This window comes from Notothenia rossii (assembly GCF_949606895.1).
Source record: "Notothenia rossii genome assembly, chromosome: 1".
In the NCBI taxonomy this organism is placed as follows: domain Eukaryota; kingdom Metazoa; phylum Chordata; class Actinopteri; order Perciformes; family Nototheniidae; genus Notothenia; species Notothenia rossii.
In genome coordinates, this window is record NC_136912.1 from 79,707,420 (window position 1) to 79,725,489 (window position 18,070).

An 18,070-nucleotide genomic window follows, 5' to 3' on the forward strand; every position below is an offset into this window, starting at 1 on the left:
AACTCATAATACATCCCCCATTGAGCATTGTTGAAAGAGACAGTGATAGCAACAATTAGCCAGCAAACAGGCAGGACATCAATGGTTAAACTTGGAAAGCTATATGTTAAATATAAACTCATATCCACTTCAGATGTGCTGCTGAGTTGTAGTCAATGATTAAACAATTCTGACTGGGAGTCGGAGGAGGGATGGGGTGTGTGAGCTAATATTTGGATAGATATTGATTGTCATTTGTACAGGCCATGTCCTCTGAAGATGATTAATGTCTGTTTCGTATTCATTCTTCGGTCCACAGTCTCTGTGTTTAACCCGCAGGCTTCAGGGGACACATAATTGGAATCAAATTGAACCGCCCTAGCCCCAGTAAAAACCAGAGGTTTATGTGAAATAGATCTTTTTTTGAAATAATGGTTTTAGTGTGCAATTATAGGTTTTAATTTTGTATTTGTGTTAATTTAAAATAAATCAAACTCCCAAAAACGTATACAGCTTGTATTAACATTGGAATTTACTGTGTAAGCGGCCACGGGGGGGAGAGCTCTCTCCTGAAAGACTGAGAGGCTCTGATAACCTCAGCTCAGTGAGGTAAAGGCACATCTTTACTGTATATGATCATTATAGTTATAAAAAAATAAGAGAATAGATTTTCATATATTCTCTTATAGTATAAAATACTATATGACAGTAAAAAATGTTTTATTAATAAACAAGAATACAGTTTACAAGGGGGGTGATTTGTAAAATATCCATAAAGAAAAAGTAAATCTCCTTACGGTTCTGTTTCATATGGGTGTTGAGAGATGTATCCATAGATCTCTGAAAGAGCCTGTGACACGGGTTCCCCCCATCATCCAAACACATTAATTTTAGTAAATATTGTCCCCTTGAAACCGTTACTGAACTGATTTGGGATATTTGTACTTTGATAACCATTAATCTCCCCTTTAATGTTGACCATATTCTGGATCTTCTCTGGGATTCTTCAAATGCCGCCAAATTATGTGTGACGTATTCCAGATCCCAGCATCTGCATGCAAAACGCACAATGGCGCACACAGCTGCAAGCTCAGACAGCAATGACAGTTTAATTTTGAATGTGTCTGAGAGCTCATATGAGGCTGAAGGATCGAAAGTGATAGTCATGACATCGTAGACGATATTGGCTATATGCCCTACAGCAGGGGGAGCCAACACGGTGCCCGCGGGCACTTAGTCGCCCGCATGGGCAACTTGAGACGTCCGCCGGGCATGTTCTAAAAATATCTCGCCAAGCAAATCCAAAATGTATAAAATACACAAAACAAAAAAGGAAATGTAATTAAAAGAACCTACCCTATGCATAAACGAAACCTCAATCATAGCGAACCCTATCTACTTACTACAACTCTATATCTATCTAACACCCCTCCTCCCCCCTCCCCCACAATGAATATCGACCAATCACGTTGTGGCTTGATTTGCGGGACCAGCGTTGCAGTCGGGAAGAAAAGCAATGTGGCACCTCCCCGCTGATTTTCCTTCTGGCAGAATCTACACATCAGCCCCATTGAACAGCCTATCATGCCAGCCGATACCACACATGAGGGGCAGAGTTTTACTATGTGTGTGTTGCAACTTGCATATATATTTAATGCACTTGACGCACATGGCGTAATTTCCTTAAAAAAAACAGTTTAAAAGGGGAGTGATTAGTCAAATATGCATAAATGAAAAGATAGAATGCTAACTAAGTAACATAAGATAAGAATAAACAAGTTGAAATGATTTGTTATTGGTTCTGATCATATCCTAAAGATGTTTGGATTATTTAAAAGTATACAACTCCCTTTCATATGAGTGTTGAGAGCTGTATCCATCAATTCATTTTGTGCTCCAGATTGATGCATTTCACTTCAACATTTAAAAAAAAATTCCCCTGGAGGATGTGAGGTCCCCCCCCAAAATAAAGCAGGTTAAAAATAATTAAATTGCAAACATGTTATTTTAGTAAACACTGAAAACGGGTCCCACAGACCCAAACAGCACACAAAGGTTAAAGGTAAGCATATAATAATGTTAAAATGTGCTAAATATATATAGTGCAAAAAACAAAAAAAAGAGGAGTAAAAGTAGCCCCCGACTTGTTTTATTTTTTGAAAGTAGCCCTCGTCCTAAAAAAGGTTGGTGACCCCTGCCCTACAGATTCTAACCATATGCCTCTGAGTCTGAATCGGATGAAACAAACTCTGAGTTGTAATACGAGAGATAATACGGTCATGTAGCCAGTGGCGGACTGGGAGGGGAGCGCCAGCTAAAATCTTGCCTAGGGCAGCAAATTGGTCAGGGCCGGCCCTGCCAGGGTCCAAGGGTCCTCCAAACATTTAATTTACTGCATACTGATGAATTTGTATTCATTAATCTATGGTGGAAATGTCTTTATTTATACAATGGTAAACACATAATTCAGGCACTAGATGAAAATATAAAATTGATAAGGCTTTAAGGCATACTATATTTGCTTTTCAATATTTATTCTCTACACCTGCAGGCATGATTAACTCTTTCCTCCTCTTTTATGTAATTAGTTTCAGGAAGTAACTTTTACCAATGTGCATATGGCATTCATTCATGTCAATTAAAAATAAATGCATTTTACTTCATTTATATACCCAGAGTCAGAGGAAAGACACCTGGAGACTGTGTATGACTCATATTTGTTTTTGTAAAAGGTGTTGTGGTGTGTTTTCCTGTCTGTCTTTTTCCTCTGTCTGTAACAGGGGGGCATGAAAGCTGTGATCTGGACTGATGTGTTCCAGATTATTGTCATGTTGGCCGGCTTTGTAGCCATTTTCATCCATGGCACAGTTCTGGTTGGTGGTCCTTCACTCGTGCTGGAGATCGCTAAAAATGGATCCCGCATGAATTTTGATGAGTAAAAACATTTATATTTATTTTCTATTTTATAACAGATATGTGCCACAAATAAGATGCTTACACCATTAAACCTTATTATAATAATAGGACCTTTTTTTTCAGTAGTCTCAACATTCTTACATTATGATGCATCAATTTAATATTTCTTCTGGCTGATAGAAAAAAAAAAGGAAGAAATCATACTTGATACCACTTTGTTCCATTCATATTCAGTTTCTTGACCTGACCAAAAACGATCTCATGTTCTATCAGTTTCAGCATTGACCCGCGACAGCGCTATTCCTTTTGGAGCCTGTCTGTGGGGGGTGCAATGGTTTGGCTGTCCATGTACGGGGTGAACCAAGCTCAAGTCCAGCGCTACATCTCCTGCAGATCAGAAAAAGATGCCCAGTGGTGAGTTAGGACCTATCTATCATTCAGATAAAGAACTATGTACTGTTCATGATTGAAGTTTGAGTTTAGAGATAAAGAAAAACAGCAATGTAGAATCTGTAAAGTCCACATCAAACATTCGCACCAGCCTCAGTTTTACTTTTGTTTAGTGTTGAGTGTTACAATAGAAAAAGTTAAAGTAACGTGCCTGCTTTGTCAACGTGTTATCAATGTCATTGTGAGCATGTTAGCTGTAAATTAAATCTTATTGAGAAGATTACTTTAAACTTTAGGTTACAGGAGAACAGATACTGGACTATACAATCTAACACCAAAATGTAGTCACATTATCACATTATTCAAAACTAAGAAAGACAGACATATCATTGCTATCTCTGACGTTTATCTAGCAACCGTTCTTATCTTGCATGCCAGTGAACACTGAGCTCTTATCAACTGGAAGCCAACAGCACTGCATGGATTATGAGATGAGCTCCATGTTTAATTTAATTACTTTAATAATTACTTATCAATAGTGACTGATTATGTGCATAGATCTAAGCCCTCCCCGAGGATAGGGTGTTCCTGTTCCCAGGTTTTTGTAAGCTCTTTACTATTATGTCTTATTGACCATCCAGGAATTACAGGTTATGTGTGTTAAATATTTAATTAGAGTATCTGCCCTCATAATACAGCTAAAAGTGATCATGCTAAACTGTGTAAACTCTTCTGGCAGGTAGTATTGAGCTTAACACCAGACCAGGGGTAGTCTGGCTATGGAGATCATCGACATGAAGTTTCTATTCGTCTGTAATTATTCAAGTACACCCTGTAGCGAGTAAAACCCTAACACAGAAAAGACCTGTCTGTGCTGCCCCAGAATGCCTCGTTGGAGATTTCTCTTTTTACATTGTTTTCTTCCTGGGTACAGTGACGTGCCCATAACCAAATGGACCCATTGGTCCAAATGGACCAATCCGTGGAGCTCCTCACACACACACACTCTCTCAGCGGCAAAACTGTGACGCGCTGGGGGGGAGGGGGTGCTAGTGGATCCTTGCAGCAGCAAAACTGTGGCACGCTTACCCCTCGATTCCACCGGGTCCGTCTGCGTCGCGTTACGGTCACGTTACGGTCACGTTACGGTCACATTAAGGCTGCGCCATGGCGTTCGCAAGGATCGCTGGTTGCTAACGCCATTGTAACACATAATCACTGATGTTCCGCTGTAACGGTGGTAAACCATAGTGGTAGACTCATCAGAACAGAGTGGGCGAGCTGACCAATCAGAGCACAGGGGGTTCACAGGGAGGTGGGGGGGCAGGAGCTCCAACAAGCCGTTTAGGACAGAGAGTGAATACACATACTATACAGAGATGCTGTACGAGAAACCAATGTGAGTTTGGAAAATTGCACAATATAAATCTATTCTAGTAGACCTCAACAATGGAATTATGATCAGTAGAAATGGCCATGACATGGGACCTTTAATATGATCAGGTATTGTTACTCTGAAATGTTTATTAAAGAATCGCCCAAATTACATTAAAAGATACAACAGCCCTTCAGATTTTGGCACAGACCTTAAAATATATTTTTTAAACAACAGAAATATCATCAGGCCAAATCTAAAGTCCTCACAAGTGAGTAAATAATAGAAGTCTGGTAATGAAATGTGCTTTTTGATTGCAGGGCGCTGTTTGTGAACCAAGTGGGTCTGTGCCTCATTGTGAGCAGTGCAGCCACCTGCGGCATCGTCATGTTTGCCTATTACATTAAATGTGATCCACTGAAGTCTGGGAGGATCTCTGCCCCTGATCTGGTACTCAAAACACTCATATCGATGCCTGACCACAGCATGATGCTGTTTAGCGTACAATTAATACCTGGTCTTTAAAGTTGTTCAAAGAGGATCTGTACCTCTAAAATGTAAAATGTTTACTTTGGCTGTTCACCACACCGAGGCTTGAATTCAGATCAAATAGCAGTGAAAGCTGAGGTGTATTTTATAAATGTGCTAACAGGATGTAAAAATGATCTTGTTAACGCCTCAAGACAGTGAGACATTATTTCATTTACAGTATGAATTTGATCATATACAATGAAATGTCTGGAAATAATAAAAATGTTCTAAGACAGAAATTCATTTTTCCTTGTTTCTCTTTATCTCTCATCTGATAAAGTACATGCCGTACTTCGTGCTGGACATATTCAAAAATCACCCTGGATTTCCAGGTCTTTTCCTTGCCTGTGCATACAGCGGGACTCTGAGGTATTCAATCTTCAATCTAAAAAAGTAAATGTTGATGCTGATGTGGGATAACTAGTCACATGCCTTTTTACAGCACGGCTTCCACAAGTATCAATGCAATGGCTGCAGTAACAATGGAGGATCTGCTGCGACCTCGTCTGGTCCACATGACCCAGAAGAAATTGATAATCATTTCCAGAGGACTGTGTAAGTCTAAACTCACCGAAAAACATTCCCCTAATTGACTTTCTATCCATTTGCTTATTATTTCATTATTTCCTCACAATTCATATTTCACATTGACCACGTATTAGATAATACCATTTTTGGTTGTTGTATAATTACTATCTTCTCTCTAAGCTCTTCTGTACGGTTTCGGTTGTATCACAGTAGCTGCTCTCTCCTCCCTCCTGGACTTGGGAGTTCTTCAGGTACACTATCTAAAGATCACTTTATCTCATGATGACCTATAAATGGCTTTATCAGGAACTGAACAATGGTTCTATACGATTCTACAGAGTATACGATTTACTTTGTGCTCTGTAATAAAGTCTAGAATTATTTGTATCTTCTCTGTACAGGGATCGTTCACAGTAATGGGGGTGGTCAGCGGTCCATTACTGGGTGTATTCATTTTGGGAATGTTTTTCCCAGCAACAAACAGGCTGGTAAGTAGCTTGCATTTCCTGGTTGGTTATCTTTTTCCTCAGACAGAAAGATGTGTGCACAATATAACAGAACATTTGAAGAAATGTTATTTCTGTCAGAGCAACAGCTTCAAATCGACCTTGACAAGATGCTGCCTCATACCGCTTTGCCAAGTTGTAACTACAATATCATTACCTTGTTGCAACTGGTAGAGCCACAAATAGAAGTTACAAACTGGGATTCCTTAAAAAAAATGAATGCAACAGTGGCCCGAGGGAAGCGTATTCATTATTAAAAAAGCGAAAAAGTTACATAAATTCCTTAAATTTGTGTTATTACTGCACAGCTTCTGTTTTATTAAAAACCCTTCTGGCACATTTTTGTCATGTAGACATTGCATGAGAAAGCTGAGCAGTGCCTCAATCTATCAAGGAAGGGTTTGATGTTCAATATCCCTTGTTAAATCTTAAGTTTTGAATCACCTTTAGCTGCTGTATAACTGCCAACAGTAAAATATTGTCTTATCTCATGCTTTACTGCCATACGGTTTGCTGATTTTACATTGGGTGTGTTTTTCTTTTTTACCAAAGTGATGTGAGATCACTTTTTAATAGAAGTACCCCCTCTTCTGTTAAAAGTCATACTTATTCTTTCAGGGAGCGTTCTCAGGAATCTTTGTTGGATACTGTGTCTCTCTGTGGCTGGCTGTTGGTTCAACTCTTTACCCTCCCAGTGAGGAGACCATGGGGGTCCTGCCCAGCTACACAGGCGAGTGTGAACTCAACGTCACCCTGAACAGCAGCACTCACCAGGACCATCTCTCCATCTCCACCCTGCTTCACCCCGGTGACCCAGGGTCAGTGAGTCCAACAGGCCTGCACTGAAACACAACTGTTTTTCCCATGGGGTTTACATTGTTAAAAGATGGAGATATCAATATAAGTAAGTAGAAGTAGTATTGTATCATGTTTCGTAATTTTAGCCACTTTTCAGAGTCATTTTGTGTCTCCCTATTGTTTAGACAGACTCTCAGCATACAGTGTGTAGCACAGCAAATTCCAGTGTGTCAAGATGCACTTTGTGTATCTCCTTCACCATTCTATTTTTGTAATGTGAGTTTTCTCCAATATTCATACGCTTTCTCATTTCAAACAACTTCTGAATACAGTCAGGAAGCAAATCATTTTTGCAGCAGGAATTATTCAAATGTTTTGTACAAAACGTAATAAAAATACAAATGTTTGAATAAATACATTCCTTAAAGGTAGGGTAGGTAAGAATGGAGAAACCAGCTCGAGTGCGCTAGAATTTGAAAGTAAAAAACCGGGAAAAATCTGCCCCTTCCTTCAGACTTCCTTACAGCGAGAATAGGTTTGTGCACAGATGGAAGGCTAACAGGCAGGTAGGCCATCCAGTTATTTTAGCCGGGTCGCCTCAGATGATTGGTCGTGCTTTTTACAGCAACACGGCTTTCACAGATGAATTTTTGTAATGTATTTATTGTCAAGGCATTTAATGCATTTATTGCTCTCGGGATGTTAAGAGCATTCCATGGAATATAACAAAAAGTATTTCTGAAGTGAATTACCTACCCTACCTTTAATGTTCGATTGGGTGTAGCGCAGTAAATAAAAAGCCCGGTCATAGTACTAGATGCATGTAAACACATTTTTACTCAGTCCTTTTTCTTTTTGAAAACTAGGGGCCTGCTAAACTTCTACTCTATTTCCTACCTCTACTTCGGTGCCATGGCGACGAGTTCAGTCGTGCTAGCTGGGCTGATAGTGAGCTATGCAACAGGTATGAAATAAAGACAAAAGTAAAAACTGCTGACACACGATGACACATGATCCAGAATGACTGTTTTGATAAATTACACATTATCATAATATAGTATCAGATTTACCTTCAATGCCACCCAACAAAAGTTGCTGTTTTATCAAAGCTCCACCTTTTTGTGATACCGTATTAGAAAAAGATTCAATTAAACTCTCTTGTTGTTTGTGCTTTATAATTGGAATAAATAACAATGTTAATTGTATTGTCATTACATATTTAAAATTGTTTTTCTAAGTATCATCATCTTAGTATTTTAAATGCATTTCCAAATATTTTGGAAATCTATATTTGCGAGTTTTTTTTTTGGTTGCCATTCGTCTGCTTTATCACCTGTTATTTTGCAGTTTATTTTTGTGGTATTTCTTTCAGCTGCTTCATATAAACCTATTTCTCTTAATTTTCCTTATTTTTGTAGCAACTGTAAATATTTTAACTTGTAAAGCAATTTGTGAACTGTATTACATTGTTGTTTTTCTTTACACACAGGACCAACAAAGAGGAATAATATTAAAGAAGGTTTGTTATGGTGGGATCTGAAAAAAAAGCAAGTAGATGTCCCATCAGAGCGCAGAGTAAGTACCACAACATTTGCTTATCACTTTGGTTCCATTAGTTTTATTTGTGTAGATGCACCTATATAATGTAGAAATGTAAGAATACAGAAGACTTTCTTTATGATATATGATTTTTATTTTATTTGTTGAAAGGTAACACAGGGCTTTTACCTGTTGGGTTAACATGTTCTCTATGCTTTTCATCCTCTTCCAAAGTATTATATATTTGTTGTAGTTTGCACAACAAAATGAAACACTGCCAATACTCTTAAACCTAAATTGTTGTAAAATAGATTTTGGACTGACAATAAATGTGGGTTTTGTTTGTTTAAAGCCTGGAAAAATGTCCAGAAGGTTCCCCTGTCTTCTGCACAATGGATGCTGGGATAGGTGTCAGGCGAATCTCAATAACAAGGTAAAGTAATTAATTAATACATTATTACTTAAATAAACAAAAACGTATGCACCTATGCCCAAAACTGTTTAAAATCAATATAGGATATTAGTGTGTGTGTGTGTGTGTGTGTGTGTGTGTGTGTGTGTGTGTGTGTGTGTGTGTGTGTGTGTGTGTGTGTGTGTGTGTGTGTGTGTGTGTGTGTGTGTGTGTGTGTGTGTGTGTGTGTGTGTGTGTGTGTGTGTGTGTGTGTGTGTGTGTGTGTGTGTGTGTGTAAATTATTGTCCATTAGCTTTTTGTTTCTTACTGTTTTGAAATCAAGAATTTTGGTCTTTCTTGCAGAGAGATACACCACAGCTTGTGCCTCTAAGGGAAGTGCATGAAGACAAAGCATATGAAAAAGAAGAAGGACAAACAGATGTTGGGAATAACATTTCACCTCATAGAGTTTAGTTGATGGAGAACTAAACACTGTTTTATTAAACATTTCTAATGAAAGCTTTTGGTATACCAGTAATTGACCAACATCAATTTAACGCTAAACTCTTCAGACTTCTTATGTCAGCCCAACATTTGGAGCTTTTTTAATTAAAAATATTATTATAAAAAAGATGTTCCCTAAAATGGGATTGAATAACAACATCCTTTATTATTGAGCCAAGAAAGGTAAAAGGTGTAAAAGCACCTCCCCCAGGGGTTATTTGAATTACTCAAATGTTGAAAGGTTTTTTATCAAGACTTTCATTGTGACATGTTCCATATCTTTAGCAATGCACACCTGCACTTCAATGAGTGTTAATGTGGCATGTGGCCTGGTGTAGACTGTATGTCTGCAATACAATTATTTCAACTATTGTTTCAGGTTTAGATGAATTGTTTTTCATGTTATGCATAATGCAAAGGTTTCCTCTTAAATGGTGAGTAAAGGGACATGTTTTATTTTTAAATTAACACGTATGACTCTTGACCTTGCACTACATCAAAGTTCCTGCCTGTTATGGTTTTCAACAATAAAACATTTTATAAAGCTATATAAAGATTTAAAATTAGATCTTAAAAAAAACAACTACTTCATAGATCATTACTCAGTCCACTGAAAACTAGTACCATCATTGTCTATGATATAAGCCGATTTACTTTGTAAGGCGCTGTTGCATGTGAACCACAGACTGATGTGAACAACTTTACTACGTCCTGGGGTTACATGAAATACTTTCTCCTGTTGTGAAATGTTTTTGTGACAGGAAATTGTAAATAAAAAAAGGTTTCCTTCAGCTCAGCTCTATAGAAATAAACCAGATTGGCTTTATGACTCTCTCTGCCAATGATACCAGCTATTTTCTACACATTTTCTACTCACCTCAAAAGGGTGTTTTCTGTCCTGTTGATGTTTGAGTTTCACTGTACAGCATTTGTCACAAGAAGGTCTTTTTCACATTCATTTATTGAAAGTGTAAAGTTTCTGCGCTCATTGGAAATCTGATTTGAAGGGGAGGGCATGTGAGCCTGATTTGTGACATCACAAATAGTTTGGAGCTAATCCTGGTCCAATTGGCAATTTATGCGTGATGCGATAACTCCATTCTGCCAGTACATAGTTTCTAGCAGAACATCTTTTCTAATGAACAGAATATGCATACCGGTACTCAAAGATACTGAAGTGTATTAAGACGTATATATATATATATAGTGTATGTATGACACTATGTCCTGTCTGTCTTATGCGGATTTCTGTCGTTTAAATCTTTCCTTCTCTTGAACTGTTTGTCACGTTCTTGTTTTCTTTTCTTTACTGCAGACAGTAAAGCCATCATTAATCCAAGCATTCATGCTTTCAACAAATATAAAATATATATCATAACATAGTGAGTTCAAAAATCTCCTAAATCCAAGAAGGGTTTTTATAGCAAGATTGTTTTATCGACTTTAATCTAATTATTTAAATTATTTGAGAATTGTGTCATGGTTTTTACTGCATAATTAAAATTCCGCGGATATATGATTAGAATAACTTTTTTTAATGGGGGGTTACTGTCAAAATAGGTAGAGTAATGTAGCCTTATGACAGTGTATTTCCAATATATTTGCATTAATACATATTTTTGGTGATGAAAAGATGGACACGTTCCTTACCAGATACATGTCGACAATAATTACAAAAGCACTTCATATCGCATGACGTTAATTTATTGCATGTTCTTTATATTTCACCCATTCTCACTATACAAAAGTAAGCATAACATTTCCAGACACTCCTTCTTTCAGAATAAACTGGTAAGCCAAAATGAAAGTCTATCATTCTTGTTGTGGGATTGTGCTTCAGTGCACATCGGTCCTGAATCCCTCAAACATCTCCATGTTTCTCTGCTTGCCTCTGCCCGGTTCTTCACCACTCCTCTGCGGCCCTGTTCGAGTCCTCGTCCGCAACCGCACAGTCCAGACGCTGAACACCGGGAAGTGCCAGGTCCCTTTCGTTAAGCTTCTCCAGAAACGAGGAGAGCAGCCTTTTGTTTAAATGGTCCGTCAGGGTCCTTTCTTCTTCGACCCGCTCCTCATCGTCATTTTCCCCCGACTCCGCTTCCTCCGCCTCGGTGTCGGCGCCGAACTGCGGAGGGGCCGCCCCGTGGTTCAAGGACAAGCCGTCCGACTGCTCGCCCTCCCCGGACTGCTGCTGCGTCCAGCCCCCGGAGTCCGCCCCAGATTCAGTCTCCATCCGTGATATTAAAGTGGTTTGCAGGGCGGCATTCTCCAGCTCTTTAAGCTCTTTACTGTGGAGGCCGCAGGCAGCAGGAGGTTCATTTCCAGTGTTGTTGTTGTGAGGTGGCTCACCAGTTTTCTCCATCATGCTCTGCGTCAGGAGTGCAGCCCATTGAAATGAAAGGCTTCTGTGGCGCAGACTGGGAGGTGTCGCCCCCCGGTGGCCATCCTTAATGCACACTTCAGCCAGTGGGAGAAAGTTGCAGTAAAGTATTCCTTTACTCAGTCAAATGTAGCGATACCACAATGTCAACAAAAAACAATACATTTGTAAATCATGCATCCAAAAAATTACGATTAAGCTAATCTACGTTTATTTTATGATCAGTGTTATGTTGACTTGTTATGTTTAGCTACTTTGGAAGAGACTACTTACAACACACTTTACAACTACTGAATACCCACAAGAACAACACAGCTCAGTGCACCCAATACAATTTTTGGGGAAATTCAATTACAAATAAATGGTCAATTAAACTCTGTTAAACCAACCATAAATATACCCATATAATCGTATGAATTGAAATGTTCCTGAGGACCTATAATAAAAAGGTCCTCGCTAGTCTTTTTGAACGCGTTGAGCTTCCGTTGGTCGGTTTCCATAGAGACCATCTATAGTTGGGGCGAATGAACAGCTTGCTACAGCGACGGGTAACAAACATTATTCTAATTCTAAAAAACATAACATTACACTAAGTTTGTTAGCCTGTCAATCAGGCTGTTCAGAAAAAGTGTCTCTTGTTTCCGCCTGACGTGCTGACCACCGCGGTGACACCGATCGTTAGCTTTTTGCTAAGTAGCTACAACCTAGCCACAATATTCCTAATAGAGGATTTACAACCCTGCTATAGGGCAGTTCAACTGAGGATACATTCACACAGTTGCTTTGTTGCTAATGAAATATACACTATCTAACATTGATATGCCTGTAAACGTTAACTCCTTAAGGATTCTGTTAAATCATAATGCTTTTTGTTTAGCTTCCACCACCTTAACATTTCGATGGAAGTCAGGATTTACAATTTAATGTACGTTTTCTCGATCGACTCTGAGACAAATTGTGCATTCCTCACTTTGGTTGTCTGTAAATACATCCTCTGCTCTTCGTTGCAGGGGAGAGACGAGAGCATCATCTGCTGTGAAGGAGCTGGCAGGTCAAAATGTCATTTAGAGACTTAAGAAGTAAGTGACTGTAGGAAATAATTATGATCTCTTAGCTAAAAAAATTTGTTTTGTGACTATTAATTGGAGTTTCATGACATTCGACAGATTTCACAGAAATGATGAGGGCCCTGGGGTATCCGCGGTTGATATCCATGGAAAACTTCAGAACTCCAAATTTCACTTTAGTTGCTGAAATACTAATATGGCTTGTAAAGAGGTATGCTCAAAATACACACCTTCTACATGTTTCAAGAATTTCTTTTTTATTTAAAACAATATTATTTGTTTCTGTACATGATTGCACACTATTTCCTGTTAATAAAATGTAAAGTTGTCATTTGTAATATGTATCTCAGTACAATGTAGTTAAAACATTAACTAACACTGGAATGACTATCGGACTGGTTTGGTTCATGGTTTAGATTGGATATTGTTTTTCACTTAGATCAGCCAAAACTTTGTATTGAAATACTGTGATTTGTTTCTTTTTATCCGTATTCCTTTTTCATTTCACATAGATATGAGCCTCAGATGGATATTCCTACTGATGTAGATACAGAGTCAGACAGAATATTCTTCATCAAGGCTGTGGCCCAGTTTATGGTGAGCTATTTTCTTAAGCTTAAACAGAATGAACAGATTACTCTTAGCTATTGAAGGTCTGCTGATTGTCAGTCAGTCAGTCTTAACCAGTGTCTCACATGGTTGCAGGCAACCAAGGCTCACATCAAGTTGAACACCAAACGGCTCTATCAGGCAGATGGCTACGCAGTGAAAGAGATGCTGAAGATCACGTCAGTGCTGTACAGCGCTATGAAGACCAAACAGATGGCCCTGGGAGAGCAAACCGAGGAGGAGAACAGCAAATTCAAGTTCGACCTCGGCTCACGGGTAAGATTTACTCTTCTTTTATGTTAAAGCTATGTCCCTTTATCCTCAGCTGTTTCTTATCTTAACAACTAAGCTACCAGCTCTAATAAACAATAAAACCTTTGTGACATTTAAAGGTGGGGTAGGTTATTTTGGAGAAACCAGCTCGAGTGCGCTAGAATTTGAAAATACACAACCGGAAAAAATCTGCCACTTCCTTACAGAGCCCCTCCTCCAACACACACGAACGCCCACATGACCAATGAGGGCACAAGATAAGTTTGTGCACAGATGGAAGGCTGACAGGCAGGTAGGCCATCCAGTTATTTTAGCCGGGCCAGCTCAGATGATTGGTCGTGCTTTTTACAGTACTACGGCTTCAACAGGTGAAACATTTTTTAATGGATTTTTTGTCAAAGCACTTAATATTCATTGCTATCGGGATGTTAAGAGCATTCCATGGAATATAACAAAAAGTGTATCTCGAGCCGGTTTCTCAAACTTACCTACCCCACCTTTAAGTTGAGCCCAAGTGCCATATATTGTTGAAATTAGCAGACTGTAAATGTGGCCTAAATTCATATTTTTATACATTTTTCTTGTATAACTGTATAACTGAACTACATCTATATCGAGTCGGTCCCCGTAAATCTGACCCACATGCATGTCAAATCCCAGACTTTAAACTGTGCTATTTAATATCTTTCAGTTTTCTTTGTAAACAACGTTGGTAAAATAAGGTTTTTTCATCTTTCTATTCCCTTCCTGATTGCTGTCTCCCTCCTGTTTTCAAAATATAATTTATCAAATTGGTGGTTGAGGAGAAAACCTTATGTTGCTGTTAAGCCCTCACCCTCTCTTCACTTAAGATTTCAGATCTTAAAGCGGCTCGGCAGTTGGCATCCGAAGTCACATCTAAAGGAGCATCTCTTTATGATTTACTTGGAAAAGAAGTGGACTTAAGGGTAAGAGATATTTAACATACACATATACTGGTTCATCTTAAATGCTCACAATCTGTGACAGTGAAAACAATGATGGGGCTTCTTTTATTTTACATTCGACTGAGATACAGTTAGAAGTCCACATTTTAAATAGTGTTTTCAGCGCATTCCAACCAACAAAGGGATATATTTTTCTGAAAAGGCATTACACATGTTAAAGATAATTATTTCATTCCTTTTGGTATTGATATAATTGTACCACAGTCTATTTAAAAGGACTACATTTTTTAAGGTGATGCAGGATATTACTATGCTGTCTTTGTTGTTAATGTTTCCACAGGAAATGAGAACTGCGGCTATCGCCAGACCTCTGGAAATCAATGAGACTGAAAAGGCCCTGAGAGCTGCCATCAAGGAAGTTTTGGTATGTCTTCATCCTGACAATCCTCATTTTAAAACTCACACAAGGACCTGTTTTTACCAAGGAAATGGCACTGAGTCGGCCACAATGCTCTTGTTTTCATTCATCAGGAAAGTGTGGAGAAGACCAAAGACATGCTGAGTAATGTTGTTTCTGATGAAACCAGTCTGGACGCTAAGATAGAAAAAAAGAACCAGGAGCTGGAGAGGAATCGGAAAAGGCTCCAGACACTGCAGAGTGTCAGGTAAGTTCATAACCCGACAGTTAGCAAACAGGCGTAATGACAGGAACGATTATAAGCAAAGTAAATAGAGTTAATGGGGGTGTAACCATAGACTGTGGGTGTAACCTTATTTTGAGTGCCATTATTTGCACTCTTTGCTCAAAATGTTTGCCATTCAGGTTGTGCTATAGCTAAATTAAAATGGTATTGTTGTGTCATTTAACAACACATTGATTGAGAAGGGACGGTGTCTATGCCTACACCGTTGTAATTGCTTGTTTTTAAAACATAAATATTTTTTTCAGGCCAGCCTTCATGGATGAATATGAAAAGATTGAGGAAGATCTGCAGAAGCAATATGAAACCTTTGTGGAGAAGTTCAGGAACCTTTGCTTCCTGGAGTCTCAGCTGGATGAATACCATAGGCTGGAGCAGGAGAGGTTCGAGGTGTGTGTGGATGATATGTTCAACAATGACTCTAAAACACTGGCCATCCTCCTTGTCTTTATTCCCCCTAGGATTGACTCATTTAGCCCTTCTCTTAAACTATATTTGTTCTAACCTGTGGTGATGAGAAATAACACAAGACAATTTCACACTCACTTCTAGCTCGAATTCAGTGGATGGAGGAGAATAGAGATTTGCATGAAGACCGACCCTCTTTGTTTTGGCTTTAACATAAGTGTTTGTCCCATTTCGTTTCACTGCAGGAGGCCGAAAACACAATGAGGATGATGCAGAACGTGTTGAGGGAGGAGGAGGAGAGGGACCTGACGAAGAGCTCCTGTGAGATAATAACCTATCATGAAACCAAAAGAATAGCCTCAAAATCTCCACCTCTTTTATGAACTCACACACTTGTTCCATGATTTGTGTTTTCTGCAGTAAAAGATGAGGATTCTGACATGGACGTGCCAGAAGACGAAGGCTCGGACAGCGACATGGAAGAATGTCGACCTTCTAAGCCACGGCCGACACGAAACGGCATCACGACAGGTCAGCAGATAAAGGCCTTAGAAGAACTGGGCCTTTTGGTTATTATATGCATTATTTTCCTTTTCTATGATTCAGATTGATTTTATATCTCTATTAAAACTCATCATCAAACCTGTTGCCTATTTTTCCACCACAGGAAGAGCAGCGCGATTCGTCGGTAACATGCAGGGGGGTGATAGTGATGAGGTTAGTACTGTTGAAGCAACATCAATATGTATTCCTTTTTCTTCTTAAATGAATCCTGATGTTGCAAGCATGTCTTAAATATCATTGAATAATTGTGTTTTTATTGTAATAGCAATGGCCCTGAATATCACCCAGTGCTGTCTCTTTTGTCATCTCTAACCAAATCTCCTGTGCACCAGCTCTGATCAGTTTCACGTCCCTTTGTTTGGGTTTTCATTTTATATTCTGTTCAGTATCTTATTTTTCTCTGCCATTCGCTTTTATTTTTAAAAAGCCCTCCTTAGCTGTTTCCAGAAGGTCAATCCCTCGTGCCAAAAAACAACGGAGAGGAAAGGTTTGTGCAGGACGGGGATCTACTGTAGTTTACTCCTTGTTCCTCTGTTTGTTTAAAGGGAAAATCCATTCTCAAATGAACTGATGCATTGGGATTGTTTATACGATCAAATCCGTCCCATGGCTTAGTACTTTTTATATATATATTATATATATATATATATTTTTTTTTAATATTGGTGCAGATTATTTTAACATTATTGAAGTTTTGGAAATGGATTTTGACTTTAAATGAGGTTTAGCTGGTCCCCAATAGTTATCTGGCTCTAGGTGGACAATTCCCAATTCACTATTAAATCACTTATCAGTTCCTTGGTATGTTTTCACTACAGCGAAAGAGGTGAATCTGTGGTTAGATCTGCCTGATTTAACGATTTGTGCGAGACATTAGCTGGTTCAGTGTGTAGTTAAATTAGAAATATGTACATCCCTTTATAGTTCCACATTATATATTGAATAACTATCCAGTAATCATTTTCTGGACTCTAAAAACTTTGATATTTTAGTAACTTGCCTGCCCTACTGTTTCAGACTGAAGACAGCGAGATTGATGTGGACGAGGATGATGAGGAAGATGATGAAGGCGAGGAAGAGGAGAGCAAGGATTTGGAGGACGACAGTCTCGAGGGCCCAGTGTCCAGGGGTGTGCGCCCCTCAAAGGGGGTGATAAGACCACCTCTGCTGGAGGAGAGCGATAATGATTTCTGAATAATTAAAGAAGAGATCCAGCTGTTTCTGCTTTTCCGCTCAGATAAACCATTTATTCGAGAGAGATGTGCATTATTTATTATGTTCAATCATGTTGTTTTTGCAACTATAGTTCATATTTTTGTAATATTTGTCTAAACTGTATTCCTTAATAAAAATATAAAAAAATTATTATCTCTCCTCTTTCACCTGACTTGATTATGAATGCAGAATAAAATACCTTTTGTTTAAGAATCAGTCATATATTGAAGATCAGTATTTTGGTTTTGGGAAATGTTGGTTTAATCAGTTCCCATTGTATTCATTTGAGAGGAAAATATGTTTTACAATTATGCTGTAGGCTTTATTATTTTTGATTTGGCACCAATAATGCCTTTTTATATTTTATTTATGTAATTTAATATTCCTAATGGGTAGAAATTTACATTTCTGACATAGAGATCCACATTTTACACTTTATACCTAAGTAGTATTGATTGAAAAAGCTATCCTAG

General features: G+C 38.6%; 2 protein-coding genes across 7 annotated transcripts in view; both read left to right on the forward strand.

Annotated features, from left to right (window-relative positions):
* The window catches only part of slc5a5 (solute carrier family 5 member 5), a 35,138-nt gene extending 24,404 nt beyond the window's left edge, over positions 1 to 10,734 (forward strand). For 2 of the 4 annotated variants that reach the window (XM_079644232.1, XM_079644231.1), the window contains 12 exons: positions 2,760 to 2,914; positions 3,169 to 3,309; positions 4,981 to 5,110; positions 5,472 to 5,560; positions 5,634 to 5,746; positions 5,900 to 5,970; positions 6,121 to 6,207; positions 6,844 to 7,043; positions 7,890 to 7,987; positions 8,513 to 8,598; positions 8,915 to 8,995; positions 9,317 to 10,734. In XM_079644232.1, coding sequence (XP_079500358.1) covers positions 2,760 to 2,914; positions 3,169 to 3,309; positions 4,981 to 5,110; positions 5,472 to 5,560; positions 5,634 to 5,746; positions 5,900 to 5,970; positions 6,121 to 6,207; positions 6,844 to 7,043; positions 7,890 to 7,987; positions 8,513 to 8,598; positions 8,915 to 8,995; positions 9,317 to 9,427 — 1,362 coding nt within the window. In that variant the 3' untranslated portion in view covers positions 9,428 to 10,734. Of the gene's footprint in view, positions 1 to 2,759; positions 2,915 to 3,168; positions 3,310 to 4,980; positions 5,111 to 5,471; positions 5,561 to 5,633; positions 5,747 to 5,899; positions 5,971 to 6,120; positions 6,208 to 6,843; positions 7,130 to 7,889; positions 7,988 to 8,512; positions 8,599 to 8,914; positions 8,996 to 9,316 lie in introns of those variants that run through there. The other 2 variants (XM_079644233.1, XR_013801570.1) reach the window with 2 other exon arrangements.
* A 1,088-nt stretch (positions 10,735 to 11,822) lies between these two features.
* cluap1 (clusterin associated protein 1) lies at positions 11,823 to 17,747 on the forward strand. 3 transcript variants are annotated; one of them, XM_079644255.1, is made up of 13 exons: positions 11,823 to 11,936; positions 12,845 to 12,913; positions 13,001 to 13,112; positions 13,414 to 13,498; positions 13,607 to 13,786; positions 14,635 to 14,730; positions 15,050 to 15,133; positions 15,241 to 15,374; positions 15,659 to 15,800; positions 16,064 to 16,139; positions 16,239 to 16,349; positions 16,486 to 16,535; positions 17,400 to 17,747. In XM_079644255.1, the coding sequence occupies exons 2-13, from the start codon at positions 12,892 to 12,894 to the stop codon at positions 17,574 to 17,576; spliced, it is 1,269 nt and encodes a 422-aa protein (XP_079500381.1). In that variant the 5' UTR covers positions 11,823 to 11,936; positions 12,845 to 12,891; the 3' UTR covers positions 17,577 to 17,747. The 3 variants fall into 3 exon arrangements, with proteins under 3 accessions (XP_079500381.1, XP_079500379.1, XP_079500380.1); XM_079644253.1 differs by lacking the exon at positions 11,823 to 11,936 and adding an exon at positions 12,035 to 12,382; XM_079644254.1 differs by lacking the exon at positions 11,823 to 11,936 and adding an exon at positions 12,413 to 12,759.
* The last annotated feature ends 323 nt before the right edge of the window (positions 17,748 to 18,070 follow it).

Coding starts and splice junctions, on each gene's coding strand:
- cluap1 (XM_079644255.1), top strand. CDS start 12,892: ATGTCATTTAGAGACTTAAGAA. Junction 13,113..13,413: donor CTAATATGGCTTGTAAAGAG/GTATGCTCAAAA, acceptor CATTTCACATAG/ATATGAGCCTCAGATGGATA. Junction 16,140..16,238: donor GGACCTGACGAAGAGCTCCT/GTGAGATAATAA, acceptor TGTTTTCTGCAG/TAAAAGATGAGGATTCTGAC.